At 45.0% G+C, this 24,988-nt stretch overlaps 1 protein-coding gene across 1 annotated transcript in view; it reads right to left on the bottom strand.

Moving 5' to 3' along the window:
• Window positions 1-24,988, bottom strand: part of Stk32b (serine/threonine kinase 32B) — a 225,708-nt gene that overhangs the window by 158,080 nt on the left and 42,640 nt on the right. The window contains exon 2 of the mRNA XM_051200286.1: window positions 15,777-15,832. Within this exon, the coding sequence (XP_051056243.1) occupies window positions 15,777-15,832 (56 nt within the window). The remainder of the gene's footprint in view (window positions 1-15,776; window positions 15,833-24,988) is intronic.

The following is a 24,988-nucleotide window of genomic DNA, read 5'->3' as shown; positions in this document are numbered from 1 at the left end:
GAAATCAGGAAACGGGCCAGTCCTTCTCACAGTAGCCTGAAACAGATACCAAAGGACACACCTAACCAGGAAGGTGAAGGACCCCTGCTGTGAAAACTTTGAATGTGGCAGGATGAAAGTGAGTGTACCCAGGTGCCAGGATGACAGACATTCTAAAGAGACACTTGTGACCCTCTCATTGGCTGTTGAAACAATGGTCCCCACGGAATTGGAATTTCCCCACCAACTCATGCTGGAAGAAGAAAAGGCCTGGAGCCTGGTACCAGACAGGGAGGAATTTGTCTTTTATAAAGTGATCTCACACTGTTTTGACTTTGTTTTTTCATCTTTGACAGATTTTTTAATTAAAGTATGAATAACTATTTCTTTTATTTTCCTTTTTTATTTAAATTAGAAATAAGTTTCTTTTACATGTCAATCCTAGTTCTCCCTTCTTCCCATGCCCCCTACCCCATCCCTTTCTTGCTCCCCAGGGAGGGTGAGGCTTTCCATGGAGGAATCCTCAAAGTCTGTCATATCATTTGGAGCAGAACCTAGGCCCTCTCCCATGTGTCTACACTGAGAGAGTATCCTCCTATGTGGAATGGGCTCCCAAAGTTCATTCCTGTACTAGGGATAAATACTGATATACTACCAGAGGCCCCATAGACTGTCCAGGCCTCCTAACTGACACCCATGTTCAGGGTGTCTGGGTTTGTCCTATACTGGTTTCCCAGGTTTCAGTCTGGAGTTCATAAGCTCCCCCTTGTTCAGGTTAACTGTTTCTATGTATTTCTCCAGCCTGGAGAGGAGGGCATGCGGGAGCAGGAAGATTGAGTCAGGGAAAGAATAGAGGAGGGCTGGAGAGATGGCTCAGCTGTTAAAGGCTAGGCTCACAACCAAAAACATAAGAATAGAGGAGAATAAGAAAATAGATACCATATTAGAGGGAGCCATTATAAGTATAAAGAGAAATCTGGCACTAGGGAAATGTACAGAGATCTACAAGGATGATCCCGAACTAACTATCTAAGCAATAGTGGAGAGGCTACCTTAAATGCCCTTCCCCAGTAATGAAATTGATGACTACCTTATATGCCATTCTAGAGCCTTCATCCAGTAGCTGATGGAAGCAGAAACAGACACCCACAGCTAAACACTAACCCAAACTCCTGGAATCCAGTTGCAGAGAGGGAGGAGTGATGAGCAAAGGGGTCAAGACTTTTCAGAGCAGCCTGGACCTCATGTCAGAACCCTGAAAACAAACTTGAGGTTGTCATCGAACCACCTTATTTCTTGTTCTTGCCAGTGTAGCCGCATGGAATAAATGTCCCTTTTCTGACTTTCAGTTATTTGTTGGTTTCCTTGGCCTATTGAGAGAAGGTGGCCTGGTCTATTTGGTTAGGGCTGCCAGGACACTGTCAGGGCCCTACCGTCTCCAGTAACACCTGCACAGAAGGATTGTCAGGCGATGGACACACCAATGCCTGAAACCAGCCCTGGAGGTCTGGAACAGCTCCTCCTAGCTCTCAACCTCAAGACCGCTGTGGCATGGAGGGATTAACTGAAACAAGCTGCTGAGTGGCCTCTATGCTGGGCGGGTGATCAGGAGTGAAGACCAGCACTGTCACCTACAGTCACTCTGCCTAGGTCCTGGGAGTATCTGAAGTGAAACTCTAAAAGTAGGTCTTAAGGGGGCACTGACACTCCTCAGTAAGGCTGCTGATATCCACAGGAAATCATGGTTAATGAGGCAAGAAGAAGTGATCTGACCAAAGCCACCCTAAGCTGCCCACAAGGCAAGGCCCCCAATTAACTTCTCATTAGTAGAAATCAATTGGGCTTTGGGGTTATCATTAGTCACTGTGATGTATTGAGACAGATAAACAAACACTAGATGGTGTAGACCACGGGATTTGCTAAGGAAAGCGTGTGCCAAGAGCATGAAACTACAGAGCCAACAAGAGGATGATTCACACAGGGAAATCCACACCACTCCAGCATCCCATGGGTATCATCTCTACTCCATGTCCCCAGCACTGATAGCCTTGACTTATGAGCACCCTAGAAACTCCAGAGGACCAGTGAATTTTGGAATTTTGTGGGTTTTGTTTGTTTATTTGGATGATTGGTTGGTGTTTTATGTGTGGGGGGTGGTTGTTTTTGGGTTTTTTTTTGTTTGTTTGTTTGTTTGTTTTAAGTGGTGAAAAAAAAACCGATGTCCGATGTGCAACCAGGGTTTGGTGGATATAAGAAACTTTCTAGAAACTTCTTGTTTGGCTATATCTTCATTACCTATTTCTATATAGGACTCTCATTACCTGTTGGTTGTTCAGCCATCACAGGCTCGTGGAAAGACTGGTGATGTTAAAACAGAAGTCAGCATGAGCTGGGAACTGAGGCTGCATCTTCTGTTGTGAGCCTAAACTGTCACTTCCTACCTGGGTCCATAAGACTGGACCCCAACTTCAGTGCTCATCCTTGTCTCCCTTTGAGACCTGCCTGCAAGCTGTGAGTGAGAAGTGGGACCCTCAGCGCCCATCACACCACTTGCTGGCCCTGCCATTTACGAGTGCCTATTGCTGTGCCTGGTTCCTGGGGTGTTTCCATTTCTCAGCTTTCTTAACCCTGTGAACCAAGTCCTTGACCAACCTCTTTCTGCATATGCCACACCTTATTGATTCTCTATTTCTGAAGAGTCCCAACCAATGCACTGTCAACCATCCAGGTCCAGAACTCGGCCTTTGGATTCTATTCCCCAGTGTGTCTGGGGAGCTGTAGAGGCCCCTTATGCTGACACCTGATATTTTCTCATCATACCCTAAAGAGAGAGCATACACCACAGCTCATTATTATTGTGATGGACCGTTTTATAACATCTTAACACAGGCTAGAACATGAGAAGAAGAACCTCAGTTGAGAAAATACCACAGGCAAGCCTGTAGGCATCATCTTGATTGATGATTGATGTGAGAGGGTCCAACCTACTGGGGGATGGTGTCACCCTGGGCTAGTGGTCCTAGTGCTTTAAGAAAGCAGACTGAGCACGTCACAAAAAAACAAGCCAGTAAGCCATTTCCTCCATGGTCTCTGCTTCAGTTCCTGCCTCCAGGTTCCTGCCTTGAGTTCCTGCCCTGGTTTCCCCTTCCCCTATAAATTGTTTTTAAATCCTGGTATGTATCACATCAATAAAAACCTAATTAAGACAATTGCAAAATATCAGTCCTTAGTCATTGTTTTCTAGGACACCAGTGTAGGAATTGAACCCTGATGGGAGATGTCATTCTGTAAATATGTTTCTCTTATTGGTTAATGAATAAAGCCCTCTTGGCCAATAGGAAAGCAAGATAGGTGGGACTAGGAGACAAGGAGGATTCTGGGAAATGTAGGAGGAGAGTCAAGATGTAGGGATTTGAGAGAAGAAGCCTGGATCCTCTCTCCAATAAGATAAGACCACATGGAAACACTTAGATTAATAGAAATGGGTTAATATTTAAGACAGAGCTAGCTGATAAGAAACGCTAATAACAGGCCAACAGCTTTATATCTAATACAGAGTCTCTGTGTGTTATTTGGGGCTGATACGGCCGTGAGACCAGGCTGGTGGGAAAACTGCTCATAACAGGACCCTGTGGAGGAGGATTCTCAAAGAGGTCTCCATGGCGGTTGCTGAACACAAACACTGCCTTTCAATGGCCTGGGAGCCACAACCTCTATCATTTTTGCTGGCATTTACATGAGGCACTCTTCAACTGACATAAGCAGTATTTGGTGTCAAAGGTAACAGAGGCAGGTGGTGGATGGCCATGGGTGGTATGTTTCAAGAGTTGGTGCTATGTTCCAAACTGTTTTCTCCCAAATTCATACGCTGAAATCATAAGCCCAGGCCATAGAATGTGGCTATTTAAAGAGAAGCTTATGATGATGGCATTGAGGGAAAATAAAGTCACAGGACGGCCCTCACCCTCTCTTCCTTGGGTCCTTTTAAGGAGAGGTAAGGACATAGATACACACTGAGACAATGACTATGTGAAGACACCATCTGCAAACCAGGAGAGAGGAAACAGTCCTGGCCATATCTTGAACTCAGAATCACGACCTCCAGAGCAGCCATGGCTTGAATGTAAAATGCAGCCCCAAAGACTTGTTTGTTAAGGCTTGATCCCCAGGGATGGTGATGCCATGGAGTAGTGACTGGACCATAGGGTTCTAATTTCATCAGTGGGCTAACCTAAGTGTGAGTTCATAGGTGAATGCACTGTTGGCAGGCGGGGCTGATTGGAGGAAGCAAGTCAAAGAGGGGTTACCGTTGAAGGATATACTTTATCCCCATTCCCTCCCCTGCTCTCTAAACAAATGTGGGACGTCCATGCCTTGTGCCTATGTGCCCCTAGTGCCCTTTGGGGTGAGCTAAGTTAGAAGCAGAGCCCAGGAACCACTCACTGTGGAAGATGCTGAAGATGTGGGCGATCATGGAGGTCTGCCTTCTGGTTGGGGAAGCAAGCATCTTTGTCAGGAAATGCCATTGGAGAGAACCTGCATCTCCTGTGGCAATTAGCAACTTATTAAGTTGTTTCCTGGAGCCAGTGTCCTCTAAGAACACCTCCAGCCAAATGCCTAATTAATATGAAAGGAATAAATATTTCATTGCAAGCAAATGGATTCCATCCTTCCTCGCCATGTCTGGGGGAGCAAGGGCAGCTCATGCAAGCGTCTCCTTCAGGCTCTAAAAAGGATTCTGACGTAAGAACAGCATCTGGGGAAGTCCGGCAACTTGCCCAGAGGCTTGTAGTTGGGCCAAAACTGCAAGCCAATTCTCATACACAAAACGTTACTTCACAACTTAATTAACTGCCATAGTTTTCTGAACAGAGCAACCACATGTTCTGAGTCCCACCTGCCAGGAATGGCGCTTTGTGTCAGGCAGACCTAGGTCACCCTGTGCACACAGACATCTCTGTTTGCCTCATGGTCTTTGCACCGCACTGTCCTCACCGCAGAACTCTTGTACAGGCCTGCTGCTATCTGAATACTAAGCTGATTTTTCTGCTTCTAACCAAGTGCTTTTGATTGTTTTGTTTTGTTTTTTGAGGCAGGGTTTCTCTGTATTGCTTTGGAGCCTGTCCTGAAACTAGCTCTGTAGACCAGACTGGCCTTGAACTCACAGAGATGTACCTGCCTCTGCCTCCTGAGTGCTGAAATTAAAGGTGTGAGCCACCAACACCTTGCCTAATCGAATGCTTTTCCACAATGCATTTATACACACAGCTGTACAGACCTGGCAGCCTGGGATGAGGTAGCTGACTTGGACTTGTGGATGGTGAGTGCCTGTCTGTGCGTAACAAAGCAATGGTGAGTCTGGGTTATCGCCTGGACCATGCCAGCTTTATTTTATCCAAAATCTTCCTCTGAGGAACATGGAGGGCTATTATTGTGTAACTCCAGGCTAGTTTCTGTGATTTTATGCATAGGCTGCCTCTTGCCAGTCTGAGAATTTTAATTTATTTTGCTTCAATCCTGCAGTCCTCATACAGAGGGGCCATCACTACCAGGGAAACTCCTAAGTTGCTTTTCCCGTGGCTTCACACCACCCTCTCCTGAAAAGAACTCAGCCCTGTTGGTGTTTAAGTCCATACCATGGTACCACCTCTCCCTGGACTTCCCTTCTGTTGCTCAGCCACCAGAGGCCAAAGGGAGCCCACAGGGATGGGAGTAATCAGCAGTTCCTAGGCTGCAATAAACCTGTGGGGTGCTATCGAAGCAAGGGCTTGCCTTGCCCACCTGACTCGCAGCTCCTCCAACTTCCCATTGTCTCTTTCTCTGCTTGGAGCCTCATGCTTCCCCATTAGAAAAGCCTTCAACATCATCCACTGTGGGGAAAATGGCTACCCACAGTCAGCTTTCTGATACTTAAGGGAAGATTCTACTGAAGGATTGTGAGTGGTGGAACTTGAGTCCTACAACCCTTTGAGCCTTCAGCCCATTGCCAGTCCAACCATGTCTCATCACATATCCATCTCTGGTGGTACATGACAAAGATGGTGATTGACAGCTACCCTGGACTCCAGTGAGTAGCGGATATGTCCTCTGAAGGGAGGGAAGTTGGTCCTGTAAGAGGGAGTGTGCTGAACAGCACTGGGAGTCTAGCGGCCTCTGTGACCCTCCATTCCCAAGCTACATTAGAAATATGAACCAAGCAGAGTGTGTCAGGTCACTCACTGATCCAGGTGCCTACAGCTGATGCAAGCCAGACTCAGCTAAACCCAAAGCTTTTTCACCAAGTGTCCAGAACCCTCCGTTATACCTCAACTACCCCAGAACTCAGACCCAAATGGGTTCTTTTTTTTTTTTTTTTTTTTTTTTTGAAGGCTAATTCTTTCTAAATTCAGTAATCTTAAACCTTTTCCTTTGGTGCCACATGGGAAGCCAGACTGCTCCCAGGATGCATGTGAAATGTGATTTCTGCAAAGTCTGTGTGCATGCACACCTGCTAATAGCCAGGCTGTTATCATCGTTCACAATGAACTCTTAATAAATGTTGACAGGTGGCCTGACCAAGCAGAGAGCAGAGCCCCAAACAGTCACTCCTTGTTAGAAGGGTCTGGCCCTGTGGCAGCCTGTTCCACTACAGCAAAGAGCGGCCTCAAGACATAATCAGCATTGACCACAAAGGCGGCCATTATTTGATATTTCAATCACGACAAAGCTACTTTCCAGCCAACCTCATCCCAGTCACCTGACATTAATGTATATTCCCCAAGAATCTGAACGTCTTTAAGACATTGCTACACACTGCCATGCAAATAGATGTAAGGGAGCTTGGGACTTCTAGAAGATGAACTATAACCATGAGTTTCTAAGACTCAAGGTGCAAAAAGACAGATCATGTGCCACAGGACAGGGTGAGGCAGAAAAGGCAGACATTGTGGAGGGATGATGGGGAAAAGAGGATTTGAAAGATTGCAATGCCACATGCTGACCTGTCTAGCAGCATGTCACAAAGATAATAGAGGTCAGGACTGTCAATGACAGGAGGCCACAGAAGAGAGCTATGAAACCCCAACTGTGCTGTAGACTGGAAGTGGTGCCTCAGGGTCCATTCAGCCATAGAATCGGGACGCTAGGGTGGGAAACAACAGCAGGGGTCTTAAAGTGTTGGCTGCACTGCTTTCTTGCTGCTAAGTCAGCTAACATCAATGGGGTCGAGGGCAAGCCTCCTAGATTTCTGGGCCACAGCTGTTCTGAGGAATCCAGAGATGAGGAGCCTCTGGTATGACACAAGCTCTGCTGCGGATACCCCCTAAAGAGAACATGTAATGTATCCATAGCATGAAGTCCAGCTGAGAAATAGAGATGGGAACACATGCCCACACAAGAGGCTGAGTGTGTAGGGCTCACTGAGTTAACTCTCAGATGGTCTCTATGGTCCAAATAAAAGAGAGGAAAAGTAAAAATAACTTATTTTTAGGACTGCTTAGAGCCTCTTGGGGACTGGGGACTGCATGCAGGGGAGCCCATCCCTGAAGACAGGCTCATCCAGAGTCTGCCAGCTTCCTAGTCCCACCTTCAACCACACTAGGAGATAAGCTTGGGCCTGTTTCCGGCCTGACTTCCAGGGCCCTGCTTGGAGCCTTCTCAGGCCTGGGGCCTGCACACACAGAGGGGAGCTTGACTCAGTGGACCAGCCCATCCAGAGCCTGCCAGCCTCCTGGTCCCTCCTCCACCCATGGGAGGAGCCCACCTTCTGGTGCCCTGCTTGGAGCCTCCTAGGAACTGGGGCTGCACATGAGGGGGCCTGTCCCATCAAACCAGCCCATCCAGAGTCTGCCTGCATCCTAGTCCCATAACCACCCACGGGAGGGGGTAAGTGTGGGTCTATTTCCCACCTGCCTTCCCGGGCCCTGCTTGGAGCCTCCTGAGGCCTGAGGACTCCATATCTTATCAGGCCACTATGCTTTAAAATTAGATTTCAACAACAACACAAATTACAGAATCCCTACAAACTCATGGAAACTGAACAATGTACAATTGCGCCATTCCTGGGTCAAGGAAGAAATAAAGAAAGAAATTAAAGACTTCCTAGAATTCAATGAGAATGAAGACACAACATACCCAAACTTATGGGACACTCTGAGAGCAGTGCTAAGAGGAAAGTTCATAGCACTAAGTGTCCACATGAAGAAACTGGAGAATAGTCACACTAGAGAATTAACAGCACAACTGAAAGCTCTAGAACAAAAAAGAAGCAAACTCATCCCGGAGGAGTGGATGCCACGAAATAATCAACTGGAGGGATGAAATCAATAAGGTAGAAACTAGGAAAACAATACAAAGAATCAATGTAACATAGAGTTGGTTCTTTGAGAAAATCCACAAGATACACAAACCTTTATCCAAACTAACCAAAAGACAGAGAGAGAACATGCAAATTAACAACATCAGAAATGAAAAGGGGAGCATAACAACGATACATAGGAAATCCTGAGAAATTTCAGGTCATACTTTGAAATCTGTACTCCAAAAATTTGAAATTTTAATGGAAATGGACAACTTTCTGGATAGATATCACTTACCAAAATTAAATCAAGAACAGATAAGCAATTTAAATAGACCTATAACTCCTAATCTCCTAATGAAATAGAAGCAGTCATCAAAAGTCTCCCAACCAAAAAAAAAAAAAAAAAAAAAAAAAAAAAAAGCTCAAGGCCAGATGGTTTCGATGCATAATTCTACCAGAAATTCAAAGAACAACTAATACCAATACTCTTTTTATGAGGCTACAATTACCTTTGTACACAAGATACACAAAGACACAATTAAGAAAGAGAAATACAAACCAATATCCTTCAGGAACATTGATGCTCAAATACTGTCAAATCAAATCCAAGAACACATCAGAGAAATCATCCACCATAACCAAGTAGGCTTCATCTCAGGGATGCTAGGATTGTTCAACATATGAAAATCCATCAATGCAATCACCCACATAAACAAACTGAAAAAGAAAAACCACATGATCATCTCACCAGATGCTGAAAAGGCCTTTGACAAAATCCAACACCCCTTCATGATAAAGGTCTTGGAGAGATCAGGGATAAAAGGAGCATACCTAAACACAATGAAAGCAATATACAGCAAACCAACAGCCAACACCAAACTAAATAGAGAGAAAGTCAGTGTGATTCCTCTAAAATCAGGAACAAGACAAGGCTGTCCATTCTCTCTATATCTCTTCAATATTGTACTTGAAGTTCTAGCTAAAGCAATAAGAAAACAAAAGGAGTTCAAGGGGGATACAGATTAGAAAGGAAGAAGTCAAACTTTCACTATGTGCAGATGATATGATAGTTTACATAAGTGGCCCCAAGAAAAACTCTTATCAGGGAACTCCTACAGCTGGTAAAGAACTTCAGCAAAATGGCAGGATACAAGATTAACTCAAAAACATAACCCTAATATATACAGGCGATAAAGGGGCTGAGAAAAAAATCAGACAAACATCACCCTTTACAATAGCCACAAACAACATAATATATCTTGGAGTAACACTAACCAAACAAGTGAAAGACCTATATAATAAGAACGTTGAGTCTCTAAAGAAAGAAATTTAAAAAAGATACCAGAAAATGGAAAGATCTCCCATAGGTAGGATGGACATAGTAAAAATGGCAATCTTGCCAAAACCATTCTACAGATTCAATGCAATCCCAGCACAATTCTTCACAGACCTTGAAAGAACAATACTCAACTTCATTTGGAAAAACAAAATACCCAGGATACCCAAAATAACCCTGTACAATAAAGGAACTTTCAGAGGCATCATCATCCCTGACTTTAAGCACTGTTACAGAGCTATAGTCCTGAAAACAGCTTGGTATTGGTGCAAAAAAAGACAGGTAGACCAATGGAATGGAATTGAAACCCCTGATATTAACCCACACACCTATAAATACCTGGTTTTTGGCAAAGAAGCTAATATTATACAATGGAGAAAAGAAAGCATCTTCAACAAATGGTGCTGGCATAGCTGGATGTTTGTATGTAGAAGACTATGCACAAAATTTAAGTCCAAATGGATCAAAGGCCTCAACATAAATCCAGCCACACTGAAACTTTTAGAAGAGAAAGTGAGAGGTACCCTTGGACATATTGGTACAGGCGACCATTCCTGAACAAAACACCAGTAGCACAGACACTGAGATCAACAATTAATAAATGGTACTTCCTGAAATTGAAAAGCTTCTGTAAGGCAAAGGATACAGTCAACAAGACGAAACAGCAGCCCACAGAATGGGAAAAGATCTTCAGCAAACCCACATCTAACAGAGAGCTGATTTCCAAAATATAGGAAGAACTAAGAAGCTAGTTACCAAAACACCAAATAATCCAATTAAGTGGAATACAGAACTAAATAGAGACTTCTCAATGGAGGAATCTAAAATGGCTGAAAGACACTTAAAGTGTTCAACATCCTTAGTCATCAGGGAAATGCAAATCAGAACTAAGAAGCTAGTTACCAAAACACCAAATAATCCAATTAAGTGGAATACAGAACTAAATAGAGACTTCTCAATGGAGGAATCTAAAATGGCTGAAAGACACTTAAAGTGTTCAACATCCTTAGTCATCAGGGAAATGCAAATCAAAACAACTCTGAGATACCATCTTACTCCTGCCAGAAAGGCTAAAAATAGAAACACCAAAGACAGCTTATGCTGCAGAGGATGTGGAGAAAGGGGAACACTCCTTCACTACTGGTGGGAATGCAAACTCATACAGCCACTTTGGAAATCAGTATGACGGTTCCTCAGGAAAATGGAAATCAATCTACCTCAAAATCCAGTAATTCCACCCTTAGGCATATACCCAAAAGATACACATTCATACAACAAGGACATCTGTTCACCTGTGTTCATTGCAACATTATTTGTAATAGCCAGAACCTGGAAGCAACCTAGATGCCCCTCAAGTGAAGAATGGATAAAGAAGATGTGGCACATTTACACAATGGAGTACTACTCAGCTTGGGGGGGGGGGGGGAACCCAGTGGATTTTGAAATGCACAGGCAAATGGATGGAACTAGAAGAAACCATCCTGAGTGAAGTAACCCAGTCACAAAAAAGATAAACATGGTATGTACTCACTCATATATGGATTTCAGACATAGAGCAAAGGATTACCAGCCTACAACTCACACGGCCTGAAAAGCTAGAAAACAAGGAGGATGCTAAGAGAGACATGCATGGTCCCCCAGGGAAGGGGAAAGGGACACGATCTCTGGAACAAATTGGAAACATAAGGGGGAGGGGAGAGGGAATTAGAAGAAATAGAAGGGGAGAGGAAGAGGGGAGAGGAGGGCATGAAGGAGCAGGAAGATTGAGTCAGGGAAAGAGGAGATCAAGAAAAGAGATACCATAATAGAGGGAGTCATTATAGGTTTTAAGAGAAATCTTGCACTAGGGAAATGTCCAGAGATCTACAAGGATGACCCCAACTAACAATCAAAACAGTAGTGGAGAGGCTACCTTAAATTAGATTGTTGACTACCTTATATGCCATCCTAGAACCTTCATCTAGCTGATGAAAGCAGTAGACACCCAGAGCTAAACAGTGAGCCAAAGTCCTGGAATCCAGTTGCAGAGAGGGAGGAGTGATGAGCAAAGGGGTCAAGACCAGGCTGGAGAACCCCACAAAAACAGCTGACCTGAACAAGGGGGAGCTCATCAACCCCAGTCTGATAGCTGGGAAACCAGCATAGGACCGACCCAGACCTCCTGAATGTAGGTGTCAGTTAGGAGGACTGGGCAGTCTATTGGGGTCTCGGTAGTGGATCAGTATTTATTCCTAGTATCCCATTCCTCATAGAGGGATACCCTCTCAGCCTAGACACATTGGGAAAGGCCTAGGACCTGCTCCAAATGATATGACAGACTTTAAAGATTCCCTATGGAGGGTCTTACTCTCCTTGGGGAGCAGAAAAGGAATGGGATGGGGGTTAGTGGAGGGGCATGGGAGGCGGGGAGGGTGATGGAACTGGGATTGACATGTAAAACAAGCTTGTTTCAAATTTAAATTAAAAAATTATCAAAAAAAAAAAAGAAATTCTTTTTAAAGAGGAAGTTTCCACCTAGATATAATCTATCACAACCTCCCAAATGTTAACAAAAATACTTAAAACTAAGCTTTCTGAAAGGTGAGAGACAAGAGTAGTATGTACTTTAGATATAAAAACAAACTCTAACATCATCTATAGAGATTTAAAACTTAAGAAACCACAGGACATTTGACAACTACAGTAGAAAGGCAGACAGGGTAGAGACAGACCTGAGCAATTGCTGTGTCCCTCCTGCATCGTAGATAAATATTATGAAATAAATAAGATGTGAGTTCCTAGAGCAACAATTAAAAAATATATATAAGTGTTGTTATGGCCTCACTAGAGAAATTAAAAGGAAGTTCTGAATATTTAATCTAAAAAATACAGGATAGGAGAAACAAAAGAACAAAAATATTGGTGATAAATAAAATCATAAAAACATTGTATACAAGCCAAACAGTTCCAATAATTATATCAACCACAAATCAAATGAACTGTCCAATTAAAAAGGCAGAGTTTGTAAAAAAATAGATCTTTTAGAAGCAAGATCTAACTATGTGCTATCTTCATGGCATTTATTTTTAATGTGAAGGGCAGAATGAATATAAATAAAAAAATATGCTATGTAAGCTCTGTAGCATAAATAGATGACATTGATTAGGTTGATGCCACAGAAAGTAAAAGTTAAAATGAGAGTATTAGCAGAGATGGAAAAAGCATTTCATAATAATGGGATCTATTCACCCTGAGAATATAACAGTAAGAAAGGTGTATGCCCCAGACTCCAGACCTCCAAGAGCAATATGCATACAGTGGCAGATTTGTGGGAAGAAATGACAACCCCGGTCATATTAGAGTTTGGACACAACTGTCTGAGATTAGATGACCAACTCCATCTCCAAATCAGGACAGACACAGATCTGAACAGCAACAAGATGTCACTTCTTTTCTCTTGCTGTAACAAAATAAAAGAAAATTAAAAACACCTAACCAAAACTTACTGAAGGGTTTTGTTTTGGTTGGGTTTGTGGGTACATCGTTCATCCTGACGTGGAATGCATGATGCTGGGAGTGTGAAGCAAGTGGTCACATTGCATCCACACTCAGGAAGCAGAGTTGAATGCTGAGGGCTTGCTAATTTTTTTGCCTTTCATCATCCCAGACCAAGAGATGGTCATCGCTAATGAGATATTAGCAAATGAAACAAAATTCAATGATACGTGAAAAGGTTGAACCAACATATCCAACTGGGATTTGTCTGAGTTATGGTTTAAAACTTGAAAACCAAGCAATGTCACTCTTAAATGAGAGATGCAGTGTGACCATTTCAATGGACACAAGGAAAACATGTGGCAATTCAACAAGCAGACATGACAAGCCCTGCAGCAGAATTTCAAACTATGGACATTGACCTGGGGTAAATGGCTCTGCGGAGATGTTCCAGCCTCTCACAATCTGGGGTCAGGGCAAGGCTACTGCTGCCTCTGAGTAGAACTATTACCTCTATGGAGACTTGGGGTGGCACTTAGGGTCAGGAAAAATCCACCCTACCGAGAAGCCTCTGACCATCTAAAGTCTGATGTCCACACAGATAACCATTCCCTTGGAAACATCCTCAAAGGTGTCACTCTGAGGAGACCTGACCACTCTCCTTTTAACACTCTCCAGAAAACAAATGTCCCAGCCTCCAGGGCTCCACCCATTCTCTGGGAACTGATGGCTTTAGGGCGTCTAATGCCTCTCATCAAATCCCTCTTTTCCAATGGTCTGGTCTTTGGTGATCTCACTTACAACCCCTGTGACATGGGCCTGTCACAGCACTGTGCCATGGCAGGAAGCGGCTGCTTGATTTGGTAAAGGAATTCTCAGGAAAACTTGGAGGTGACTTTGTCATCACCACAGGAACCAGCAGCCTCTCTCCCACTAAGCTCAGGAACAAAGCCAAGGAAGGGAGGGAGCTCCGCAGGTACAGCCCACATGAGGACCTGAGTTGAGATCCCCAGAACCCATGAAAATCTGGGTGAGCATGGTGACACATTGGTATTTCTAGCACTCAGAAAGTAGAGATGTGGGGTCCTCAGAGAACACTGATTGGCACATTAGCCTTATATCGGTGAGTTCCGAGTTCAATTGAGAGACCCTGTCCCAGTGAATAAGTCAGGTGACTGAGGAAGACTCAGGCCTTTACATACATGTGGACACACAAACACACACACACACACACACACACACGTTCTCACACATGGATGTACACATACATACCATGAAAAAAGAAAAACCTCAAGGACAAAACAGAAATGCCCATCCTTGCGATTTCTCAACTCGTAATGGGGAGTTCAATCATTTCAATAAAGTAAGAACCCTAAAAGCACCAGGCAGGAGACAAAGGTTAAACTACCTGCCCTGGTGAGCTCTCTGTTGTTGTAATAAAACTCTGAGCAAACCGATGTGGGACTGAAAGTGCTTATTTCAGCCCAGAGCTTACAGTCTAAGAGAAGTCAGGGAAAGAACCTGGATGCACGAACTGAAGCAGAGACCCTGGCTGCTTACTGGCTTGCTCTCCTATACAACCCAGGACCACCTGCTTAGGGATTGTGACACCCACAGTGGACTGGGACCTGTCACATCATGATGATGCTTATGGGCCACTCTGATGGACGCAAATGCTCTGCTGAGGTTCCCTCTTCCCAAGTGACTCCAGTTTGTGTCAAACTGACAAACACTAGGCAGGACATACAGCTCTGATCATATGGAAGATTTCCTGATAAAATCTCCTGGAAGCTACACTCCAACTTTCACTATCAGCTATTTAAAGAGCAGGGTTTCTGGGGCAGCATTTGCACTCGGTGTCTTCTGGCAGTGGGGACTTCACAGGGATCTCCTGTTTACCCAGAGATGCTATGTAAGGACGAGTGCCTTCTGTAAACACTGACCAATCTACCAGGACACTGGAAGTCCCTCTGGCTCAAAGGGTGGTGCAAGTCACTGGACAATACAAATACCTAACACTTTTACCCATGTGTACCAAGAGCTTGCAAATGGGGCATGAAAACGTAGGCTGCCCTTGCTGCCCCAGGGCAGTTACGTCGAGACTGTCCAAGCTCAGCATCAAATCATTAACATACAGTGGCTAGCTACTGGGTCTGAGTTTTTGAGTCCAACTCACTCTATCCAGAAAAAGTAAATAATAGCATTTGAGTGAAACAGAGTGCCCAGCTTCTCAAAACTACTTAGAACAATTATTGCTAAGAGAAGTTTGGCAATAGGGTTTGCTAGGGGAACTTCTTTGCCCCTAAAAACCACACCTCCTAATTTTTTATGGCCTTTATGCCCAAAGAGTCAAGAATCACAAATGTAATTTAAAAAAAAAAATACCAAGTGTCCAAAAGCCAGAAAGAGCCATCTCATGTAAAGTTTGGAGGAGCGGGATCCATTCTCCTGGTCTCAGCAATGTTAGCACAATTGCCACTGGGAATCACCTAAGCAGACTTTGCAGTTAATTCTATTCTCAGAGTAAAATACAACAGAGTTCAAGGAAACCATTTAGGCTTGCTTTTGTGTCTCAGATTTACCAAATAGAAACCTGTCAGCAGGAACTGCCCAGTGGCCAGCACAAAGCCACAGAAAACACACATGCTCGAGCCCCAGCACCCAGACATCCACATTTAATTTTTCTTTTAAAAAGAGCGATGTCCTTACCTTCCCGAAACTCCCTTTACCAATGGCCCGCAGAATCTGGAAGTGGTCAAAGTTGACTGTAAAAAAGGAGAAAGTGACAGTCAGGTCAGGCTTGCCTCTCAGACACGGTGTCCACGGGTTACCCACTTGTTCTGATGGCTTCTGTCCACCGGTGTTATCCATCTCACATCAGCGCCTGGCCACTGAGGCATAGCCTGATGAAGGACATCTCATTTTCTCCCAAACACAGCTAAAATTTCACCATGGGTGCATTGGAGGAGACATCTTGTAGGGACCAAGGTAGGTGACAACAGAAAAGTTCAGCTATTTGGATTTCATATTCTTATGTGTATTTTTCCCTTCTCCCGGCAGAGCTGTCCCCACTGTGCCCCACCCCCACCCCATTCACTCAGCACTCTCACAGTCAGACCACAGCTTGCCTGTACCTACTGTTGCAGTCTCACAGTCTGCTCCTTCCACACAGTGGGTCTTAACACCTAGCATTAAGGCTACTGCAGGCTACTGACCCATACCACCTTCCCGGTCTCACTCTGAATCATTCCACCCCTTGCCCCTTTTAGCTGCTTCTGTGCCTTTACCTTCCAGCCTCACTGACTGGACTCTACCCCATCCTCTGCATCAGAGCAAGTCAGCAAGGCATGGCCATACTGCTGACTGCGTCCCCTATCCCTGTCTCCTCTTGCTTCTGGTTTTCCAACAGGGTTTCATGTAACCCAGAATACCCCTTTTCTCTACCTTTGGAGGGCTGCGATTACAGATGTACCACAATGCCAAGTTTGTGCAGTGCTGGGGGTTGAACCAAGGACTTCGTGCATACTAGGCAAGCACTCTACCAACTGGGATTCACCCTCAGGTTCCCTCTCTCCTTTCAAACATGCCTACTAGGCTTCGATGGCAGAGCTCTCTCTCAAATGCCCCTTTAATGGCTTCTGTAGGCTCAGAGTCCGCCTTCCAGGGGTTGGATGCTGGAATCTGTCTGCTCTCTGTCACACAGCTACTCTCATGGCCTCCAGAGGCTTCAGTGACATGCCAGAGCCTGCCAAAAGTATCCCTAGCCTTTAGTTAGTTTGAACGGATGACTACCACCAGAATAGTCTTGGGGATTCAGACCCACCTTGAACTTCATAGATACAACAGACCCTGGCAGTGTAATGCCTCCTGCTGACCGTGGTTTCAGTAGGCCCAGTAGATGCCTGCTGAGCAGCACCGACCTTCTCAAAGCCAAGGATGCATCTATGGCTCCTTTCCCTCCCAACCCCACATTTAGTCCTTTGTCAGCATGGGTCTATTTTTTTCTCTTTAATCTGTCCATCCTGAGGCTCCTTTGACTTCTACCTTCTTCTGTCACCTGATGTTGAAAGTGTCCTCTCAACCTCCCAGCCCTCCCCTGGGGCACATGTAATAATGGTGATAATCATGTCTGTCCACTGTTTACTCCCTTGCTCTAACCCCTCTATCTTAACCATAGAGAACATACTCCTCCCTGAACAGCATGGTGTCACCCCACACCCCCACAACCACCCTCATGCTGCAGACATAAGTCCTTTCCTTCCTAGTAAAGCTGTCTCTTCTCCATCTGATACTCTTTTCCCAGTGTCCAGTTGTCACCTTGCTGTGTCCTTCTAGGTCCTGCAAGGGGACCGGGCCTGAGTTCCAGCTAAGCATGCAGTCCTGTAGCATGGTAACTTCTACTGAACACACCATTCTGGGTAGCTCAATGGGACTTGATCGTTTTTCTTTGCTAGACGCTGAGTTACCTGGGGCCAGAGGTCATGGTTATTCTATTTGCTGTTACTCCCTTAGCACCTTGACCTTGCTTAGCACACTGTGGTACTCCATAACTACTCATTAACTGAAGGGATGATTGAGTGAGCTAATCTCCATATTCATCGTGCCAAGTGCATAATAAGTCTTTGGTAAATATTTTTGCATTTGACTGAATTACAGCCAGTTCTCAATAACTAGGAAAGACATGCTATTTACGAAGATGAAGGGGATTGATTAGCTCACTGCATAATTGAAGTTGGGGTGTGGAAAGTCAATGAACACAAATAGTCCTTGTATATTAGACTTTGCCAGGCCAAAGCCAGAATCTGGTGAACTGTCAAACCCGACGTGCTTAGAATAGAGAGGTTGGGTTAACAGTTAACTAGCTAAACTTCTTTTCCTTAACACAGCTCAGTTTACTTTCAGAATAACTTACTAGGACCAGAAATTCTTTATTTCTCCTCTTATCCACTCACTAAAGGTTGAGGGAGAAGAAGAAAGCAATGAGCTTGGGCCACAGCACAGGCGGCTGACATGTGCTGGATCGTGTGCATAGCTTAACAACTTCCATGGTTCAGAAAGTAAATGTCACTGTGGGTCTCTACCCACTGCCCTCCAGGCAGCATAGCCAGCTCTGCAGAGGCATGACTTGGGAACTACCAAGACTTAGATGCTGAGGATGCTGAGTCCCTGCCTGGAAGCAGCTCTTTTTCCCTATCAGAAACAACAACAACAAAAACAATGCTGTTGTTCAATTGGTAGAGCTGCTGTCAGAAGATTCCTTTCTTGATAAAAGAGCCAGGCACATGGAAAAAGTTTCTAAGTCCTCTTTTATCATTGGATTTGGAGCTCCGTTGTGATCTTAATGTGGAGCAAAGGGATAGTCATTTATGCCATCAATATAGAGGTTACATTACCTTGATTTGCATCCCATTGCTCAGCAAGTGGATGAGATGTCACTTACATTCTGTGTTCCCTCTTAATACTAGGTATGATAAAAATAACTCCTACTTTTCTCAACACCATGTCAAATGCCTAACAAAAACAGCCAGAGAGTTTAACATTAGTTCAATAATTCAGAGGGAACAGCCCATCATTGCTGGGAAGGTATGGCATCTGGAATAGGCTGGTCTAAGGTATAAGGAACTTGCAGCTTCTCACATGGCACCAAACAAGAATGAGTATAAGCATGGGTAGGCTGTTACCTTCAGGGCGCATCCCCCTGTGACCTCCATTAGCTAGGCCCTCTGTCTCAAAGACTGCATGATCTCCCAAAACACCACCACCAGCTGAGGACCAAGGGTTCTAACACACAAGTCTGTGAGGGTGTGGCAGTTTGCTTCTTGTTACTATAATGAACACAGCCAAAAGAAACTTGGGGAGGAGAGGGTTTATCTCAGCTTACATGTCCTGATCACAGTCCTTCATGAAGGGAAGTGTGGCACCTGGAGGCAGGAGCTGATGTGGAGGCCATGAGGAATGCTGCTTACTAGCTTGCCTATCCTGGCTTGCTCAGCCTACTAGACTACCTGCCTAGGGCTGGCATAACCCTCCATGGGCTGGACCCTTGCAGGGACCCTGGTGCTCACATGGGTTTAGCCAAAAACTAAAGCTGTTTTGAGTAATTTACATGTAAAAATCAGAAAGTCCCCCTGCCCCAACACACACTGCTGCCTGGTATCATATAAGAAAGAACACCGCAAAGTCCTCCTGCCCCAACACACAATGCTGCCTGAACACCACACACCTGTTTGGCCACATCTTTACCTCTTGGTTCCAGACATCTACATCCCTACTGTTTACTGATGACAGATCCAGCCATTCAGGCATGACATGGTTTGGAAAAATGGGTTTGGCCCTGTCTTCGATCCACTGCATCCCTGCAGGGAGCTTGTCACTGGTCTGACAACCCCAGCAGGCTCCTCTGTTTCTCTTCCTTGCTTCTTTGCAGCTGAGCATCCAGGACCATGAGCTTATTCAGCAGCATGCACTGTGGATAAACAACTTCATGTCCCGCAGAATCCCCAGTGTCCTCTGAAGGTGCATCCCCCTGGGACTCCTTGCCAGTGTACAGCCAGGCTCCTGTACAGCCCCAGCCTAGCTCCCTCTACCTGCAGGGCTTAGGCCTTGGTGCCCTACCTTGGCTGCATCCCAGGCCTCAAATGTCTCCTGCCTTCACCAGCCACCCTACCTGTAATTGCCGATAGTGAACAATCAGACCCAACTCCTGCTAGGGTGTGTCCTCCTGGGAAACTGAGCTGGGATGGCATCCACAGAGAACCAGGAATATGTAGAGGGAAGAACATGCCTTGGAGGTCAACAGGCTGCAATCCAATGGGGCAGGGATAGTTTCACATGAGCGAACCTGGGTGATGTGCCAACTTATTTGGAAACATGTCATTCAAATTAGTGCCTTTTTTTTTTCTCCCTTCCTTCCTTGCATCTGTTCTTTCACGGCACTCTCATGTAGCCCAGGTTAGCCTCCACCCCTGTGTGTACTCCAGGATGACCCTCTGATTATAGGCAGGTGCCACCACACCCAGTTAAGTGGTCCTGGGAACGGAACTCCGGCTTCATGCGGTCAGCTCTTGAGTAGGTGAGAGTCAAAGGTAATAGCACTAAAGATGCAGGTCTCAGTTCCAGGCTGGAAGGCCATCACTATGTATCCTCATCCATGGTGAGTAGAAATACAACTGGGTGTTGACTTTGTCTCTCGGCAAGTCATTGGCTTAGTTCAAGACCACAGACTTAAGGTCTTCAGCCAACCTGGAATGGCTAGATCTCCATTAGGAAGAGCCAGATGATGGTGGATGTCCTCCTTCTTTATGTGTGTTTCTCTTATTGGTTGATGAATAAAACACTAATTGGCCAGTAGCCAGGCAGGAAGGATAGGTGGGACTACCAGACGAGGAGAATTCTGGGAAGAAGATGCAGATGGTGAGCCACGTGGGAGATACCATGTAGCTACTGTGAAGATAGAACGTACCACACATTCTCTGGTAAAAATAAGGCCATGTAGAAATACATAGATTAATGGTTATGGGTTAATAATTAAAAGAGAGCTAGCCAGTAAGAAGCCTGAGCCATTGGCCAAACAGTTTATAGTTAATATAAGTGTCAGTGTGTTTATTTGGGCCTGAAGGGTAGGGAACCAGGTAGGACAGAAGCTCTCTCTAGAGCCAGTATCCTGAGAACTATACACACAAGGTCACCATCCAGGGACTCAGCTAACTGGGGCGTTTTAATTTCACTTATATTGATGGGACAAAATACCCTAATTTAAAGAGCTTCATAGTTCTCATCTTCATTTATTCACCCTTAAATGGTTCAGGATCTGCTGCCTAGGGGATGGTGCCTTCCACATTGAGCAGGTCTTCAATTAAATCAACCACACAAACATGCCCATAGGCGGACGTGACCTAGACAATCCTTCAGTGAAACTCTCTGCCCAGGTGATCCAAGATCGTATCAAGTGGACAGTTAAACCTGACCATCACATGAGGAAGAAAAACATGTATAAACATCCACGGGCTGTTTTCTTGTCCCTAATAGTACAGTGTAACAAGCACTTCAACAGCATCTTCCCTGAGTTAGCTGAAGTTATCTAGAGCTATGTAAAAAAAAAAGCCAGAGTGTCCAAACTGTGGCCCATGGGTTATGAGAGCACATACATTTATTTTGTGGGACACTGCAATATGGTATCACCATCTACAAAGTCCATGCTCCAAAATCAAACAATTGAGTTATACAAAACAAACAAATAAATGCTTTAAATAAATTTATAATTTTGTGTTAGGCTACATTTATTATTATCCTGGGCTACATGTGGCATATGGGCTGTAGGCTGGACACTCCTGGTTTAAAACAAACAGGAGGATGCATTTGCAGTTTTGTGAAAGTAAACTAAAGATCTAGGGAGGTTGATATCTCAGGGGCTCCTGGACATTACCCTTGAGCTCGTCTTGCATACCGGTTGCTTCGTCCAAACGCTGGAAGTCACCATGTCAATCCTGGAAACTCCAAACATACCCCAATCCCAGTCTCTGTACATCTGTGGGCTCTGGCACTGAGTACAACCCTCTTCCATCTTTTGCTCCTGAGATGAGACAGGTCTCTTTCACATTCATGTCCAGGGCTAAGAAATTCCACTGAAGGGTCTGCTCCTGGCCAGTATCCATGCTGGCTGGCAGGGCTGATGCAGGAGGTCAAGGCTGGTGTTTGATGTAGATGCTCCATGTGGTCCTGCTCTGCCTACATGCTCCACACTCCACACATGAAGAGAGAGTCTGGGATTTGCTTCACAGAGCCGCATCACTGCTTTTAGCCTCATTAAAAAGTGTTTTGTTTCCTTGTTGATAAATGTGTTTAATAACACCCCAAGCCTTTTTCTTTCTAACAGTCTACACTCTTATCAGCAAAAACACTGAATCTGTAAGCAGCCAGGAATTTGCAGGCCTAATTCATATGGGTAGAATACAGCAGAAAACTTTAGTTCATAAGTTAATTTAGAGCTGGTGGAAAATTCATGGTAAGCTTCCAAGAGAGCTTGAGGACTCAACTGTCAATCTGTCCTTCGTCCCTGTAACTGATGTCTTCATTCTCTTTCCTAATGCTGGGACAAAATATGATGACAAAGACCATGTAAGGGAGGAAGAGTTTAATTGTCCAGGGATAGTCTGTAATTGCAGGGGTCAAGGATGCAAGCACACTTCATCTGCAGTCGAGAGCAGAGAGCAATGGATTAGCTCATGCTTGCTAGTGCTCAGCTCACTTTATCCACTCTTATACAATCCAGGATATAGTGTCATCTGTAGTGAGCATGTCTTCCAGCCTCAGTCAGTGTAGTCAAGACAACCCCTCACAGACAGACCCACAAGCCAACTTTATTCAGACAGTTCCTTACAGAGGTTCCCTTCCCATGGGGATTCTAAATTGTTGGCAAGTAAAATTACCTTGATGTATTCTTTTCCTAGGAATACATCGTCATCAAGGAGCTTAAAACAGCAGGAATGAATTATCCCACTGTTCAAGAGGTCAAAAGTCCAGGGACAAAGTGTCGGCTGGTCTGTGACATCCATGAAGAGTCTGCGTGTCCTTCCCTAACTCAATCATCAGTCCTTGGCACTCACAACTGTGAGCAGTGAAGAAAGCTGAGGGAACAGATGAGTAAGATGCTACTTTGATACAGACACTTAATGAATCCTCCATTCACTGCCATATGCTTGGGGAATCCTAAAACACCTGCTTAATGTCCTTATAAGAGGTGAAAATCAGAGCACACACACAGAAGGAGGACCGTGGAAAGACACAGAGATGATGACATTTATAAGCCACAAGTATGGCTGACTGCTTGACCGTACCCTGGGCATGTTTCCTGGATGGAATGACTGTCCCCTGCCTGTCACTATGAAAAGAGATCTCCTCCGTACTGACATTAAGACTGAGCACATATCTCCAGTCTCAGCCCCTCTACCCACCAGTCTGGGGCGTTGTTTCCACACCTGCAAGATGGAACTGCTAATTTCACCTGGCAAAGCCATAGTAGAGATCATAGATCCCTACAAAGCGGCAAGCACTCTACCGGGAAGGCCAAAGCCACCGGGTAAACTATGGTCACTACAGTGGCTGGGTGTTAAGACAAATGCATTTGGAGGAGGGAAACCGTTAAAACCTGAAGGAAATGATGGTGCCTGGGCATAAATATCAGCTTCTGGGGCTTCAATCTCCGTATCAGCCTCAGAACGTGAAACACATCACTTGATCGGTCGAAGCTTCATCCACAGTGTGTGATAGTCCTCCCACTCAACAGCTCATGCATTCTTTCCACAACTGGAAATGCTCAAGGAGGTAAACTGTGAAAACAAAGCCTTCTGGAATAAGGCTTTAGTCATAACACGAATTGCTGAACACATGGCTGGGTTTTGTCAGCTTCTGGGAAGAAGGTGAAACTTGCCAACAGAAGTCTGAAGAAAATGACAATATCTGTGATGAAGCAAAGCCAGACACAAGTCTCCCAGGACTCCCGGGCTCCCTGAGGCTGAGCAGCTTCATTTTCATGAAGCTGCAATGAAAATGGTTCAGGTCTCCCTTCTCTGTTCACGGGAACGGAAATCTGTTTGTCCAGTCCTGGTACCCTTTTGGAACCCACTAGGTGAGTTGTTCTTTTCTTTCCTGAGTGTCAGAAATGACACGGCCTGCCTGCCCTTTCTTAGACATCACCCCGGGGTCTCACAGGTAAAACTCAGATACACTCAGGTTACATAAACAGACGTGCATAACACTTGTGGATTCAAAACTCTATGGCGGGAAGAAACAAGCGTCCTTGCATGCGAGCCGGGTGGTAATGGGCCACAGGTTAAGAAGCAGCAGTATGCAGAGCTAAGACCCAACTCCCATTCCCAGTCCTCACCTTTCCGATCTCCTGTCTGTAAACACCGCACTAAGCAAATGGGGACAGAAATTTATTGTGATAGAGCACCCACCTGTGTCAGACAGGGGACAAATGCCTAGGACAGACCCATGCCCGGTAGAGCTGGGGCCCAGCCTCCTGTAGCAGAAGGTAGAAAATGAGAGCCAATGGAGACCACTATGAATGGTGATAAGCAAGGAGGAGCCCACAGGTCCCCAGGGCAGAGGGCTCCAATGAGCATTCTGGCCTCTCAAAGCAAGTGGCCCCAGAGACGAGACTAGAGGATTGAAACCCCTGTCCTCCTGTGAAGGAAAACACACATATATTCTCTGCTTGGAGAACAGTGAATACATAGGCCCTGGGCAGAACCAAGGACCTGACGTGAGCTGCAGTGAGCAGTATAGCCAACCCCTCTGATGAGACAAGCACATGGACATCTATTATCTATCTGTGCTGACAAATAGAATAGCATGGAATAAATAAAGTCCTACAAACTCACAGCCTACTGAGACTGAATGGTGAAGAAACAGTCAACGTGAACACACCAATATCAAGCAGGAAGATTCAATTAGTGAGGAAAAGCCTTTCCCAAAGGAAAGCCTGGGGCTAGACAGCCTCAGTGGAAAACTCAAATGAGCAAAGAAGAGCTGCCTATCCTCAAACTCTTCCCCCAAAAATGTCAATCCTTCTCTTGCAAAAGAACTCAAAGGAGGGAACTCTCAGATTTGTTTCATGGGGCAAGCATTGTCCTGACACCAAACCCAGACAGGCTGGCTACAAGGAAAGAAAATGAACTCTCTTTCTCTGAGGAAGAGCCTGAAAAGGTCCTCAACAAGGATACAGCAGAGAAATCAATAGCACATTGCAAGGAACCCTTGCGGAAGAGTCTAGACAGGCAAATCTCACCATCCCTCACCACACAACAGATAAAAGATGGAAATCAGGGCCCATCTAAACAGATGGAAACCATGTGACTGTCATCTTCTAGAATCCCCCTTTAGATTTCCATCCCCTGTAGTTCAATCTGCACACAGTC

This window comes from Phodopus roborovskii, unplaced genomic scaffold, assembly GCF_943737965.1.
Source record: "Phodopus roborovskii unplaced genomic scaffold, PHOROB, whole genome shotgun sequence".
Taxonomy (NCBI): Eukaryota; Metazoa; Chordata; class Mammalia; order Rodentia; family Cricetidae; genus Phodopus; species Phodopus roborovskii.
The sequence above is the reverse complement of the archived record's forward strand: the minus strand, read 5'-3'. Positions and strand labels throughout refer to the sequence as shown.